Genomic DNA, 13652 nt, shown 5'->3' with positions numbered 1-13652 from the left:
TACATATATAAAATATATTTTACTGACTTAAATTCCTTCCGAAAAATGAAATCAATCATCATTAGAAGCGTTTTATGCCAAATATGTTAAGACAACATTAGGCTTACGTGTTACACTGACGAAAATACTCGAGTTAGTTACGCACCCTACAATATGAGTCGACAGAACGAATCTATCACACTGTACACCCCGACCACGGGCAACGCTTTACTCTCGCTAAAAATATCCACAATTTCGCCGTAAATTTCCATAATGTTACGCTTGTACTTGGGGTACCGCTCAATGAGGGCATTCAGTTCCACCGAATTCGGCGATGATTCATCATCGTTTCCGCACTCAGTCGGATCGAGCAATCCGATCAGCCCTCGGAGCGGGGCATTCGGAAGGTCAACCATGATCAAGGAAATTTTCTCCTTCTTTTGAAACTTGGACAGCACGGGGGAAAGTTTGTGTTCGACCTGGTTCTCGTAGCGTCGCTTTTTGTTCGTATTAATCTTCTCCGAGGTAAGAAAGATGAGATCAAGCGAGGCAGTGCTGCTATTCTGCGATTGACCACTCAACGAAGGAGCACTTTTGGTTGAGGTAGCACTGGTGAGGGATGTATTTTGCAGAGATACTGTTATATCGTTTGTTGTCGAATCTGGTCGAAGAATTCTCAACGTATAAGCGATTAGTTCTACACGGGTTACGTGCCGCTCGTGAAACCGATCATGATCCAAACAGCGAACACGAAGTTCACCACCATCACCGAGCATGACTACCAGGCTGGCACCGACCTCTTTTGCAGATTCGTCAACCGATAGGGCACCTTCCAGCACTCCAGTTTTAATTCCGTTGGACCAGAGAGAACGAAGAATTTGGACGACTTCCCGGAGGGGAGGTCTAGAACCAGTGATGCAGATCATGACCTCTACGGGTTCGCAACCCGGCGAAGATCCAATAGCGTTAACAAGCTTATCCAAATGAAAACTGAATCCAGCACCGGATAGTTCAACTTTAGGAACCTGCAGACCATTGTTGATTCCGGATTTTCTGTAGTAAAAACAAAACCTTGTTTGATTGTATTATTTTGAGAAGCGAAATAAGAGCACTTACTGAAATTCGACTAATTTAGCGTCGTACCGGCCGCCAACGGCAATCGTAGTTAGTGGGTTTTTCTTTTTCGTTTTCAGGGCTCCAATCAGCTGCCATACCACCCCACCACTCTTGGCTCGTTCATAGTTGATGGGCAGCCCGGGGCAAATGTTCAGCGGACATTGAACGCCCATTCCTTGGGCTAGAGACACAACCGTTTCCAGTTCTCTGATGGCCACTTTAGCCAACATAGCAGCTTCCCCTTTCCCACGGATCAATGCCTTGAGAAGTGTTCCGTTGATCTGTCCCAGTGGTAGCTCTATCTGAAGCGCCTCACAGAGGTAGGCAGTGTTGATTTTGACTCCCGGTTGTGTGATTTGATTATTGATTGAGGCTACCAGTTGAAATTTGGAGATTTTTTCATCCAGGAAATCAAGCACAATTTCGAAAAGCTCTTTGTACTTATCCAGTGGAACGTTGCAGTACAGTAGAATTGACCGCAATAAGCTAATGTGATTCATACGGAAGAACACATTTCGCTGTTGATCGAGGAGATTCAATTCGTGCATGATTTCATTGGCTATCGAGACCAACTCGGCATCTACGATTAGGTTACCACGGTTTGGAGTTACAATGTCGAAAGCACACTCGTAGACCTGTTTCGGGTGAAAGGTGAAAACCTTTTTCTCTCGGTAAACCCGACCGATAGAGTATCGTCGGATGAATTTAATTCCATTCAATGCAACATGCCGCATGAACGGAATTCTCAGATCATCGGGAAGGGAAACGATGCTGCCGGAGTGGGTCATCAGTTTGACTGAGTTATTCCGGGCCGTTGACTTTGTGTATGGTGTAAGGAGGGGAGTTACAACTTCAATCGCTCCGTGCTTCCTGAACAGTTCAACTATTTTTGATTTGAGGAAGTCGAAGTGCGGAATGATAGGAACCATATCAAGATGGTAGCTAAGTTCTCCGATTGTATCGCTTTCCTGGGCGAAGCAGCGAGCTATCAGATGTTTGTAGTGTCTCGATTGTGAATTGGAAAGCACATGTCGGACGATGTCCTGTATTTCTCCCGCTTCGAGGCGGATCGGTGGAACCAGCTCGGAAGAAAGCAGCTCTTCGGCAGTGGGTCTTTTACTAGGATCGTGGTTCAGCAGCCAGCGGATGACTTGAACCTGCTGCGAGTATTTGCTTTCGCTGAGAAAACTTTCAGGGAATCGGATTGTATCCGTCCGGAGGTCCATCAGTGTTTTCACACGCTCCATCCCTGTTGCAAGCGGCTGAGTGCTCATTTCAAATAAAATAATTCCCAGTGAGTATAGATCAACCTTCTGGTTGTAGGTGGATTTCGAAGCATTTCCAGTTAGTTCTGGTGCCACGTACAAAGCAGTGCCAACTTTACCCGTAAGCGAATTGCCCATATCTAACGATTTGATCTGATGGCTGTGAGTTAGGCGTTCTATAAAATATAATCTCTCATTAGATATTTGGAAGTAAAAGCGGAATCAACTAGTTGCTACCTTGTTGTTGATTCTGAAGCGCTAAAATACTAGTTGTGGCTAGACCGAAATCTCCAATTTTGACCTGATCCCGTGAGTCAAGAAAGATATTTACCGGTTTCAGATCCCGATGAATCATTCCCTGCTGATGGATGTGACTAAGCCCTTCAGCAATTTCTCGAAAAAGGCGCCAAACTCGATCGACGTCCTGATACAAACCTGAATCAATAGCGGTCCTAGAAAAAATAAATTTTTCCAAAATATTGAGTAGGACATCAACCAACGAAACCTACCTCAGCGTGCTCTTCTCGCAAAATTCCATCTGTATGTACATGTACAGCATTTCCACTGGTACTGCCGGCGTCCCTCCACTCGTTTTTACCTTTTCGTTTTCCGGCGTCACACCATCACTGAAGCTCGCGTATGTCGCTACTTCTCCTTGCGAATTTACAAACTCTATTCCATCGGAACTATCTTCATCATCATCGTCGTCGTCGCTACTGGAATCTATCGCCATGCAATCAAGCACCCAGTCCGAATTCTTTTCGCTATTCTTCTTGGCAACTCGTTTGCGAGCACTTCCCGCGCTTACGGACCAATCACAGCTAGATTCCACCCCATGATGCTGATCATCTCCCGGACTGACAGATTCCACCCAACTATTATAGTAACGAACGACATTCTCATGGTTCAACCTTGACAGAAGCTCCACTTCGCGGGTCATCTTTTTGTAGAACTGTTTACTGCGTGCCGGCAGAAGTATACGCTTGATAGCATACTGACGGTTATCCAGAATGTTTCGAACTTTCAACACGTCTCCGTAGGCACCTTTCCCGATATGGGACAGAACTTCGAATTCGGTTTGAAGTCTTGATTTCTCCCAAGTCAACGAAGTGTTCATATAAGCAGGCATCACGTGGAGGGATTTGTCCGGTGGCAATTGGTCAGATGGCTTAATTTCTCGATGTTGCAGATGGTTATTCAAGACATCTTGAAAGAGTATAGGCCGCAGGAACGGATGCTCCAGAAGATCAGAAGCCGATATCGTACGTTCCGATTTGCAACGATCAATAAAATCCTTCATCTCCGAGTGTGCATTAAACAGAGACTCGACCAATGTTCCCAGCGAGGGAAGGTCACTTCGTACGCACTGTTGACCAGTTATGAGCTCCTGAATGTAAGGAATAAGTTTAAAATCCGCTACTCTAATGCTACCGGAATTATCCATGAATACGGTGGAATCAGAAAGATTATCGTGCGAGACTCCGTTGTTATGAAGATAAATAAGTGCTTCCAGTATACCCTTGGCCACCATGCTGGCTCCTTCAGCTGACCACCCGAGCGAACCGGATATCGTAAACAAGCTTGTCCCCAAAATGAAATCTTGAACCAAAAAGATATCAATCCCACCATTTCCAACTTTACACAAAACTCCATCATAGGAAATCAGATTTTTGTGTCTTAATGAAACTAAACCGGCCACCTGCTTTTCGATATCTGCTACAATCTCCTCCGCCGTCCGGCCACTAACCGTCTTACCATCCTCGTTGAACTCAATGTTCCATTCAGTCAGATAAACCAGCTGCCCTGTTTGAACATCGATGCCAGAATATGCAACACAACCTCGCTGTGAGTGTCCCAAGCAGCATCCCTTCACAATCTTCCTACCGTCCCGGAGGAACAAAGTCTCACTCCTTCGGTGATCCAGACAAAAATTGGACAACCGCCTGAAATTGTTCCCGTCGCTATTCTCCGACGAGCTGGTGTTTCGATGTAGGGGACTAACTTCGTTTACGCTATGTTTCGATTCTTTCCTAGTTCTCTGTAGTTCCTTCTTGCGCTTCTGCAACTCATCTTGTATCACCTGCCGGCGTTGATCTTCTTCTGCCTTCAGAGTGTTCTGTCGAACCATCGCCAGTCGCTGCTGGTTGGCCAACATTTCATCGTAGAAACTTCCTTTTGGTGGTACATTATACTTGTGGAGAAAACTTTCCACGGTTCCTGCTAGCTCATAGATCATCACTTCACCCTTCAGTTCGTCAGCTTGTTGCTTCAGCTGTTGCAGCAGTTCATTGGACAACTCATCCGACAAACCAACGGTATTCTCTAGCTCTATCTTCGGTGGGCTGAAAAATACAAATTGTCAGTTTGAAGCTGACCCCAAAACGTACTACGTAACATCTCACTATTTCGGATAATTTTTGTTACAACTGACTCGCAAGTCCGTTCTTACGTATGCCTGTCGGGCGGAACCCTTTTGCGGGGTAAGTCGTAGTCGTACTTCCAGGGGACACCATTTCCCTCCTGCCGGTCGTAAATCTTCCACCTGGCTCTCGTAGATGGAACGAATTACTTCCAATTCTGTTTCTTGCCGCTGGCGGAAGGTTTCTTTCTTGTTCGTGTCACCACTATTGTTACCGGTGGCCATCTCTTATCACTTTCGGCGCAAGCTGCTAGCAGAGATCGGCCGTTAGCACGTGGCTTTCCTTAAACCAATCATTTTATCGCACTGTATCACTAGTTTAGGTTGCACTGGATTGAAAATAATGCGTTGAAATTTTTTTTGCTGACCGGTAAATGGGAAAATATTGCAACAGATTCGCTTTTCTGCGACGCGTAGAACAAAACTGAGTTCAAAACAAAATTGCATTTTTTTGCCTTTTGTTTTGAATGAAATGCCTGCTAGCACCGGCTTTGTTAGATCAAACCGTTCATTTAGGGTGGAGCCATGAATGACGCCAGAAAAAAATTGTAAAATAATATAAAATGTGCATGTGCATAGACTTATCCAGCTGCGTTAGTATTGTGGCGTTTTGACGTTTGAATTGGGAGGAAAACAAATCGTTTACACGGCGAATTGGGAGGAAAACAAACCGCTTCTGGGCTTAAGGGGAGGGCGGTAGTATAAAAATGCGAAATCTCAGTGTGAGTAATTTAAACGTCAGATATCTCAATAGCAAATAAAATCGAATTAACCGGTGTCGTAATTCACAGCGATGAGCAATAAAAAACGATGTACATTAAATAACGACGTCAAATTAGATAACTTCTTGGAATATTAAATGCCGTGACATATTCAGCAAACACGACGTACAAAAATAATCACATACAAATTGTTGATTGTAACCTATATTGTAACGAGTTTATAAATTTCCGCCTCGATTAAAACAACTACAAGGGGCAGCCCTAGGGGCAGATCACTTGTGATGCATTTTTAAAAAACAGCTAAATTAAATGAATTTCTTTCCATCAAAACAGAAATTCGTAATGTATTTTGCGTTGCGTGCAATGTATTTTGCGTTGCGTGTAAGACGTCAAAACCCTACAAAAAATTAGCCCTACATTCAACAAAACGTCGAACAAAGTGAATCAGCGTAGGACGTTTGTTAAACAAACTTTTCTGCGAGGGAGTGCAAAGTTGATGCAAAAATGGAAATGAAATGCATTTTTTCTTATTTGATGCAAATTTGTTATACATTTCTATAGTGATCTGCCCCTAGGGGCAGCCCTATGGGGTTGCACGAATTGTAGACGTGTAGGACTACACAAGTTTATGTGAATTATACTAGGGGCAGATCACTTGTGATGCATTTTTAAAAATCAGCGAAATTAAATGCATTTACTAGAAACTGCGTTTTTTCAACAAAACCAAAAAAAAAGCGGCAGTCGAAAACACGCGGTAAACAGACTGATTCAATATACATTCTTCTAGTTCATACCAATGGCGACTTGACCACTATGGTCCAAAAACACCGGAGTTATTTCGGATTGCGTTGGGGTAAGTCGGTTTTGCCATTTGTGATTTTTCATTAACAACATGAAAAGTTTCTATGGGACTAATCTTAAACCGTTTAAAAACTTGTAGGATTTACTGGAGGACATTATAATAAAGTAATTTGAGGTTTGGCCAATCTTCCCCGAAGGTCCTGGAACCGGTTACAGTGGGCCAGTAATGAATGCTCATTGGATCCATCGAAAAAATGATTTCAATAATGACAAAGTCAGTGTAGGTGGCAGTAACATAGTCATGAGTATGTTTAAGAACCATTCCAACCATTTTCAAACTACAAGGACACTTGACAGGTTCGTCGGTGAATCCGGAATATGGTCCCAGGGGGTCACTTTCATCATGTGGCGTATAAAAAAAAACATCAACTGAGCTTCACAAGGTGGATGAAGGCATTCAAAACAAATTTCGAGGCCATTTGGCAGCGATGGTCAGTTCTGGTTAATCCGGAATCTGGTCCCAGAGGGTCACTTTCACTAAATCGCAAACCTTCATCTTGCGATGACGCAAAAATCATCTAGTGAGCTTCACAAGATGGTGAATGCCATTGAAATCAAGTTTGAGGGCCACTTCCGGTGAATCCGGAATATGGTCCCAGGGGGTCACTTTCATCAAATCGCAAATTTTCATCATGCGACTTATCAAAAAACATCATTATTATTACATGTTTTTGCGCATTTGGTTTTTCACATAATGCATATTTATTATTGCAGTTCCCCAATTGGACAAGCACGAGTTTACGGAACACAACGTCAGAAGCATATCTAATGAGCTTTATCAGGTCGACGTTGTATCCGAAGTTCCTTTCCAATCTATAGGGACCGATCACTCTAGATCAGGCATTGCATTTATCGCTCATATGAGTAAATGCGTCCGGATAATTTGTAACTGCGACAATAAAAACTCACATTTTCACACGAAAAGTTATTGGCACTCACACAACTTCTCCGGATAAATACAACGTATTATTTCTCCAGATAAAGAAAACCACCGGAGAATGAGCGAATGAGTTTATCATGGTATCCTTTTTGCGGTCGCTGCCTTGCCGTTGCTATTCCAAAACACGAAAAAAACAAGTCTGTCGTACTTCTTTGCCGCTTTTATTTCAAATTAAGTGTAAGTTTTGTCGCTTTCATTGATTTTCACGAAATTAAAAAATTATCACCTTCTCCGGTGAGAAGGAAAAATCAAATAAACTTTACCCGGAAAAATATTCTCACGCTATTTATGGAGACGGAGAATTTTGCGACTCATCTTATCTCGGAAAAGTTGGACAGCGGATAAGCCTCTTCTCGCATGAGTGAGAGAGAATTACAATGCCTGCTCTAAATGTACATAAAATTAGCATCGAATTTAAAAAAATGCATTTAATGCCCATTTTTGCATCAACATTACATTCCCTCGCAGACAAGTCTGTACAACAAACGCCTTAGGCTGATCCACTTCAATCGATATATTGTTGGATTTGGAGCTAGCTTCTTGCGGGACTTTAACGTCTTACACGCAGACGCAACGTAGAATACATTGTAAATTTCGATTTTGATGGCAAGAATTTTGTTGCTATTTTTAAAATGTACCACAAGTGATCTGCCCCTTGACTCACAGTAATAATCTGCTTCAGAAAATGCCGTAGCCCTCGCCCCTCATTCCCCTAATGATCCCTATTGAGATTTGTGACGTTATAAATAAGTACACACACTGAAATTTCTCATTTATTCTACTGCCCTCCCATTGGCCCAGAAGCGGTTTGTTTGTCTCCCATTGCAAAAATTTAAACGGCAAAGTACCAAGCAAAATCCCAACGCAACGGGATAAGTCACGTATATGGCACCCCTATCCCATTTATATTGAACTGACATAAGTCAACATCTCAGCGGGCACACAAATTATGGGCCCCACTGACAGTTCAAGTTGTTCTGCTTGTTTTGCTCGAAGTTCTATTTTCACTAAGACAAGACGTGACAATATGGGGGCCGTTTTTGTTCCAATTTTACGTCAAAATGGTTGGTTCTGATTTTTTGCACCGTACGCAATGTTGCTGCAGGGATAGCGAAATGATGTTTGGCAGTGTTGCATTATTTATAGGAAAAGATTGTCATTACTTTTGACAAATAAAATTATTATCGTTAAAAAAGTAAAAATTACTAAATTGAACTGAAATTGTGCGGCGAAGTGAAACAAGTATTTATCATGCATTTACCGTATACGTGGTTGATTAACTTTAACAAAAATAAGACAGAAACCACACCATAATCTAAAATTATTCAGAAAATAGCTTCATCAAACCTTACTAAACACCCATGACATGGAAAAACGGTGCCCTTGTTCAATATAGTGGATTCAAGATGCAAAATATTGCCGGCATAAAATAAATTAAGAAGACTTCATTTTCATTAATAAAAATAGCAACACTGTTCGGAAGATTTCGGCAGGGTGAAAATGTGCGAAAAGAAGAACGTCGAAAGAAAAATAAGAAGCCGATTGTCACGTCTTGTTTTAGGATTTTCACAAGTGAGATACTGCACGGCATGACTCAATTTTTAGACATTTGTTAAAAAGCGAAATATTGGATCTTTAATTTGGAAAAATGGTATCAGTTTTTTATATGTATTGATAGCGGGTGTCCTTACGAGTACACTCATATCATTCTTAAACCTTAATTATTCCTTTCTGATTTTTAAATTTAAAAAAACCAAATTAAAGTTAACCAACAAACTGACAGTTGTCCTACTAAATGACGTATCTGCAAATATCTCGTTCGCCTCATTGTTAACCGGGACAGCACCCCACACAGCATGATCTGCACGGTAAAAAAAACTTTACCCATTTTATGTATTCAAATTGCCCATTTTCGGAAGTTATTCGAGCTGTCAAAAAATGGGTATTTTTTGTTTCTAACAATGAGTACTTTTTATCCATTTCACAACTACTCGATGAGGTAATGTCAATGGGTATATTGATCTTGATAATGGGTGAAAAATCCTTAAGCATTATTTCAAGCGAGTTAACCTGCAAACTAAGGATCGTAGTGGAACCTGCAAATTATCGCCCTGCATCGGAGTCCGTGGCGGAAACGGAACATTTCGGCAATGCTCCGAAAACAACGTCTGTTTAGACTACTGAGGATGTTGAAAATATGCGTCAGTTCGGCATTTTTAGAGCAGCCAAAAGATCCAGCCATCAAAAATATATCCAGTTGGCGGTTTTATTTTGTTAAGTAGTTTTAGAATAGGATTTCTATCTATATTCATATAGTTTTATATCGAAACAATAATGTGAAATGAATGTTATTTTATGTTTTTTTTTTAAATTCAGAAATAATTCTATTGACAGTACTTTTCATTCTGGCGCGAATTTCATGAATGAGTATTTTTTACGCTTTTTGTAACCATTCTACGAAAAATAATGGGTGAAACATACCCAGGTTGACGTACAAGGTCTGTACTCATTTATGGGTACAAACTAGGGGCAGATCACTCTAAGAATGTATAACAAATTTGCATCAAATTAGAAAAAATGCATTTAATTTCCATTTTTGCATCAGCTTAGCACTCCCTCGCAGAAAAGTTTGTTTAACGAACGTCCTACGCTGATCCACTTTATTCGACGTTTTGTTAAATGTAGGGCTAGTTTTTCTGTAGGGTTTTGACGTCTTACACGCAACGCAAACCACATTGCAGGCAACGCAAAAACATTGCACGCAACGCTAAATACATTATGAATTTCTATTTTGATGGAAATAAATGCATTTAATTTCGCTGATTTTTAAAAATACATCACAAGTAATCTGCCCCTAGGGTACAAACGCTTTACCCATTTAATGGATTATTCCACTTTTATTGAAAATGAGTAGTTTTCTACGCATTAATGGATACTTGATTTTATCATTGTGGTACTTTTGCAAAAGCCTGCCATCCCAAGTTTCATCTGCAAACTATGGTAGATCTGATAAGGCAACCTATAGAGTCGTGCAAGTCGCATGGGTTTGGATGTGTTATTGTCCTAAAAGGAAACAAACTAAAAAATATTCTTTTCAATAGTTTCGGGCCTAAAAATTGAAAAAGAGACTGAGCACAGTGAGTTAATATCTGCATCAGAATATGCCTTAACCCGCACACCCTTAAAGATCCCTATTGAAGAAATGTCTTGTTTTGGACATGTCGGTGAATAACAAAAACTTTGGTGCACCAACAAAATTGTGTCGAATGAAATTGATTCAGTTTATTGTGGATCGGCCCTAACGCGACGTTTTACACTGAGAAACAAAAATATGCATTCTTTCTATTTCCATCTCCTTTCTTCTGCTGTGATTTTTATGCATTTTCATGCATATACTGCTAGTAAGCATTCAATGAGTGGATATACCGAATATGTCCAATACATACAATTTATAGCAGAAGAAATGAGAGCCAGACAGAAAAGTATGCAATCGATGCATAAATAAAATTCTGCGTGTAGATGTTAGCATAGAAATCATGGCGGCGTTGCAGATCCCTAATAGAAAATATTATACACGAACTTTAACTCATATAGTTCTACGATTCCTCATATTGTTTGGATGATACCCTGAACAGGTCGTTACCCGAATAGAAATGCACAACGGTATTACAGCCTTTTTTATTTTTACATTACAACGAAAAATAATGTTATTGTGGAAAATTTACAATGGAAATATAATACCATTTGTTGTTTCTACGGCCAATTTCATTGTAAACCCGATTTTTTCCATGAAAAAGGGGGGTTGTTAAGGGATGTAACAATAACAAAATTGATCTTTTCCCATACATTCTGAAATAAAAAACATCGATTTACATTGTTTTTCCGTTGTAGATTTTGGAGGCATGAAGGACTGCATCATATGTACACGCAGAATTTTATTTATGAATCGATGGCATACTTTTCTATTTGCCTCTCGTTTCTTCTGCTGTAAATTTTATGCATTGGACATATTCGGTCTATCCACTCATGGAATGCTTACTAGAAGTATATGCATGAAAATGCATAAAAATTACAGCAGAAGAAAAGAGACGGGAATAAAAAGTATGCTAACTATGCATATTATTGTTTCTCAGTGTACATTGATGTTACAAGAAAAGTTGTTGTTAACAAATAAAACTGTTGCAAATTCAACGTTTCTACGATCAATTTCGATATTGCTTTCTGTTAGGGTAGGCTCTTGAATCATAAGATGTTTATTAGGGATACCTGGGATAAGTCGATTCGGGTGATCTATATAATTATGTCATGAATTTTATTATCTCACCCTAATAAAAATATTATACACGAACTTTAACCCATATAGTCCTACGATTCCACATATTGTTTGGATGATACCCTGAACAGAGGCGACATTATGGAACCATTTCGAATCGACTTTGTCATACAAGATGCGAGATGCGCAATGCCACCCCAGGTCGTTATCCACACTACTTTTACAGTGAACGGCAAGTTACGGCGGGAAGCCTGTGTCGCATCCATGGTCGAAGTATTTTCCGCTTCAAAGCGTCTTCACCTATCAATAGTTCTTAACAGACTGAATCGTATTCGCACTTCCATCGGTTTCCCTGCCGCAAAATATATCAACACACTCGCTTACGTGTGTTCGATGTCTGTAGTCACTGCATGACACGCTGAAACGCACACAGCTGTACTCACTGCTCTTGTATTTAGTCAACCAGTCAACCCCTCTTCTTCTCACATGGCATATATAGTGAAACATACACATCAACGAGACTGCTTGAATGTTCTTATTCTGTTGCATTCACATTCGTTCCGATATACCGATTCATTAAGGTGGAATGTATACTTTATACTGACATATTCTAATATTGGAATGATATTTCTTAAAATTATCGGTTTTAGATAAATTATTCCTCTTCCAACAATATCTTATACACTACATCCTTTCTCACCTCTACTCCAACGGTAAATACGGTATCGAAAAATTCAAAATATGTCATGAATGTTCTGTATTATTGAGTACTGTTCTCTATATGAACGTCTCGCTCACAAACTCTCTGTATTCGCTATTTATATCCCATAGTCCATTATCTTGTATCATGGATAAATAAAATTTTCCTTGTGCACACAAACAAAAAAAACAATGTCGCTCGAATTCAAACCTATCTTACCCGATTCGTGTCCTCTTGCACGAATCCAAACATAATTCGTGCCCTCTCGCACGAATTCAAACATATTTCGCATCCTCTCACACGAATTCTATCATATTCCATCCGATTCGCGGCCTCTCGCACGAATCCAAACCTATTCGCGTCCTCTTACACGAATTCAATCATGTTCCACCCGATTCGCATCCTCTCGCACGAATCCAAACCTATTCGCATCCTCTCACACGAATTCATACATGTTCCATGCGATTCGTGTCCTCTCGCACGAACCCAAACAAAATTCGCGTCCTCTCGCACGAATTCAAACATATTCCATCCGATTCGCGTCCTTTCGCACGAATCCCAGCATGATTCGCGTCCTCTCACACGAATCCAAACATAATTCGCGTCCTTTCGCACGAATCCAAACCTATTCGCGTCCTCTCGCACGAATTCATACATATTCCATCCGATTCGTGTCCTCTCGCACGAACCCAAACATAATTCGCGTCCTCTCGCACGAATTCAAACATATTCCATCTGATTCGCGTCCTCTCGCACGAATTCATACATATTCCATCCGATTCGTGTCCTCTCGCACGAACCCAACCATAATTCGCGTCCTTTCGCACGAATTCAAACATATTCCATCTGATTCGCGTCCTCTCGCACGAATTCATACATATTCCATCCGATTCGTGTCCTCTCGCACGAATCCAAACATAATTCGCGTCCTCTTGCACGAATTCAAACATATTCCATCCGATTCGCGTCCTCTCGCACGAATCGGAGCATGATTCGCGTCCTCTCGCACGAATCTAAACCTATTCGCGTCCTCTCGCACGAATTCATACATATTCCATCCGATTTGTGCCCTCTCGCACGAACCCAAACATAATTCGCGTCCTCTCGCACGAATTCAAACATATTCCATCTGATTCGCGTCCACTCGCACGAATTCAAACATAATTCGCGTCCTCTCGCACGAATGCAAATATAATTCGCGTCCTCTCGCACGAATCAATACAATTCAACCCTGATTCGTGTTTTCAAACACGAATCAATATTCGGTCAAAACGCAAGAAATCTTTAACAAACATGTTCTCATTTGTATATTCATCTTCTTGATTACCACTACGGAAACTTAGAGGCAACAAAAATACAAATTCCGTTGTACTGTAC

The 13652-nt window shown here is 40.9% G+C and overlaps 1 protein-coding gene across 1 annotated transcript; it reads right to left on the bottom strand.

Annotated features, from left to right (window-relative positions):
* LOC131690953 (eIF-2-alpha kinase GCN2-like) lies at positions 1–5226 on the bottom strand. Its single transcript, XM_058977050.1, has 5 exons — positions 4763–5226; positions 2870–4702; positions 2598–2812; positions 1096–2536; positions 1–1032 (listed from the first exon to the last, which is right to left on the bottom strand). The coding sequence occupies exons 1-5, from the start codon at positions 5002–5004 to the stop codon at positions 147–149; spliced, it is 4617 nt and encodes a 1538-aa protein (XP_058833033.1). The 5' UTR covers positions 5005–5226; the 3' UTR covers positions 1–146.
* Between the last annotated feature and the right edge of the window lie 8426 nt (positions 5227–13652).

This window comes from Topomyia yanbarensis, chromosome 3 (genome assembly GCF_030247195.1).
Source record: "Topomyia yanbarensis strain Yona2022 chromosome 3, ASM3024719v1, whole genome shotgun sequence".
Classification (NCBI taxonomy): domain Eukaryota; kingdom Metazoa; phylum Arthropoda; class Insecta; order Diptera; family Culicidae; genus Topomyia; species Topomyia yanbarensis.
This window is presented reverse-complemented; position numbering and strand designations above follow the sequence as displayed.

What these genes read in the sequence shown, in the direction of transcription:
- LOC131690953 (XM_058977050.1), bottom strand. Translation starts at nt 5,004, where the DNA reads ATGGCCACCGGTAACAATAGTGGTGACACGAACAAGAAAGAAACCTTC. An exon ending in AACAAAAATTATCCGAAATA is followed by an intron (nt 4,703 to 4,762) that starts GTGAGATGTTAC and finishes TGTATTTTTCAG; the next exon opens with CCCACCGAAGATAGAGCTAG. An exon ending in GCTTCAGAATCAACAACAAG is followed by an intron (nt 2,537 to 2,597) that starts GTAGCAACTAGT and finishes TATATTTTATAG; the next exon opens with AACGCCTAACTCACAGCCAT.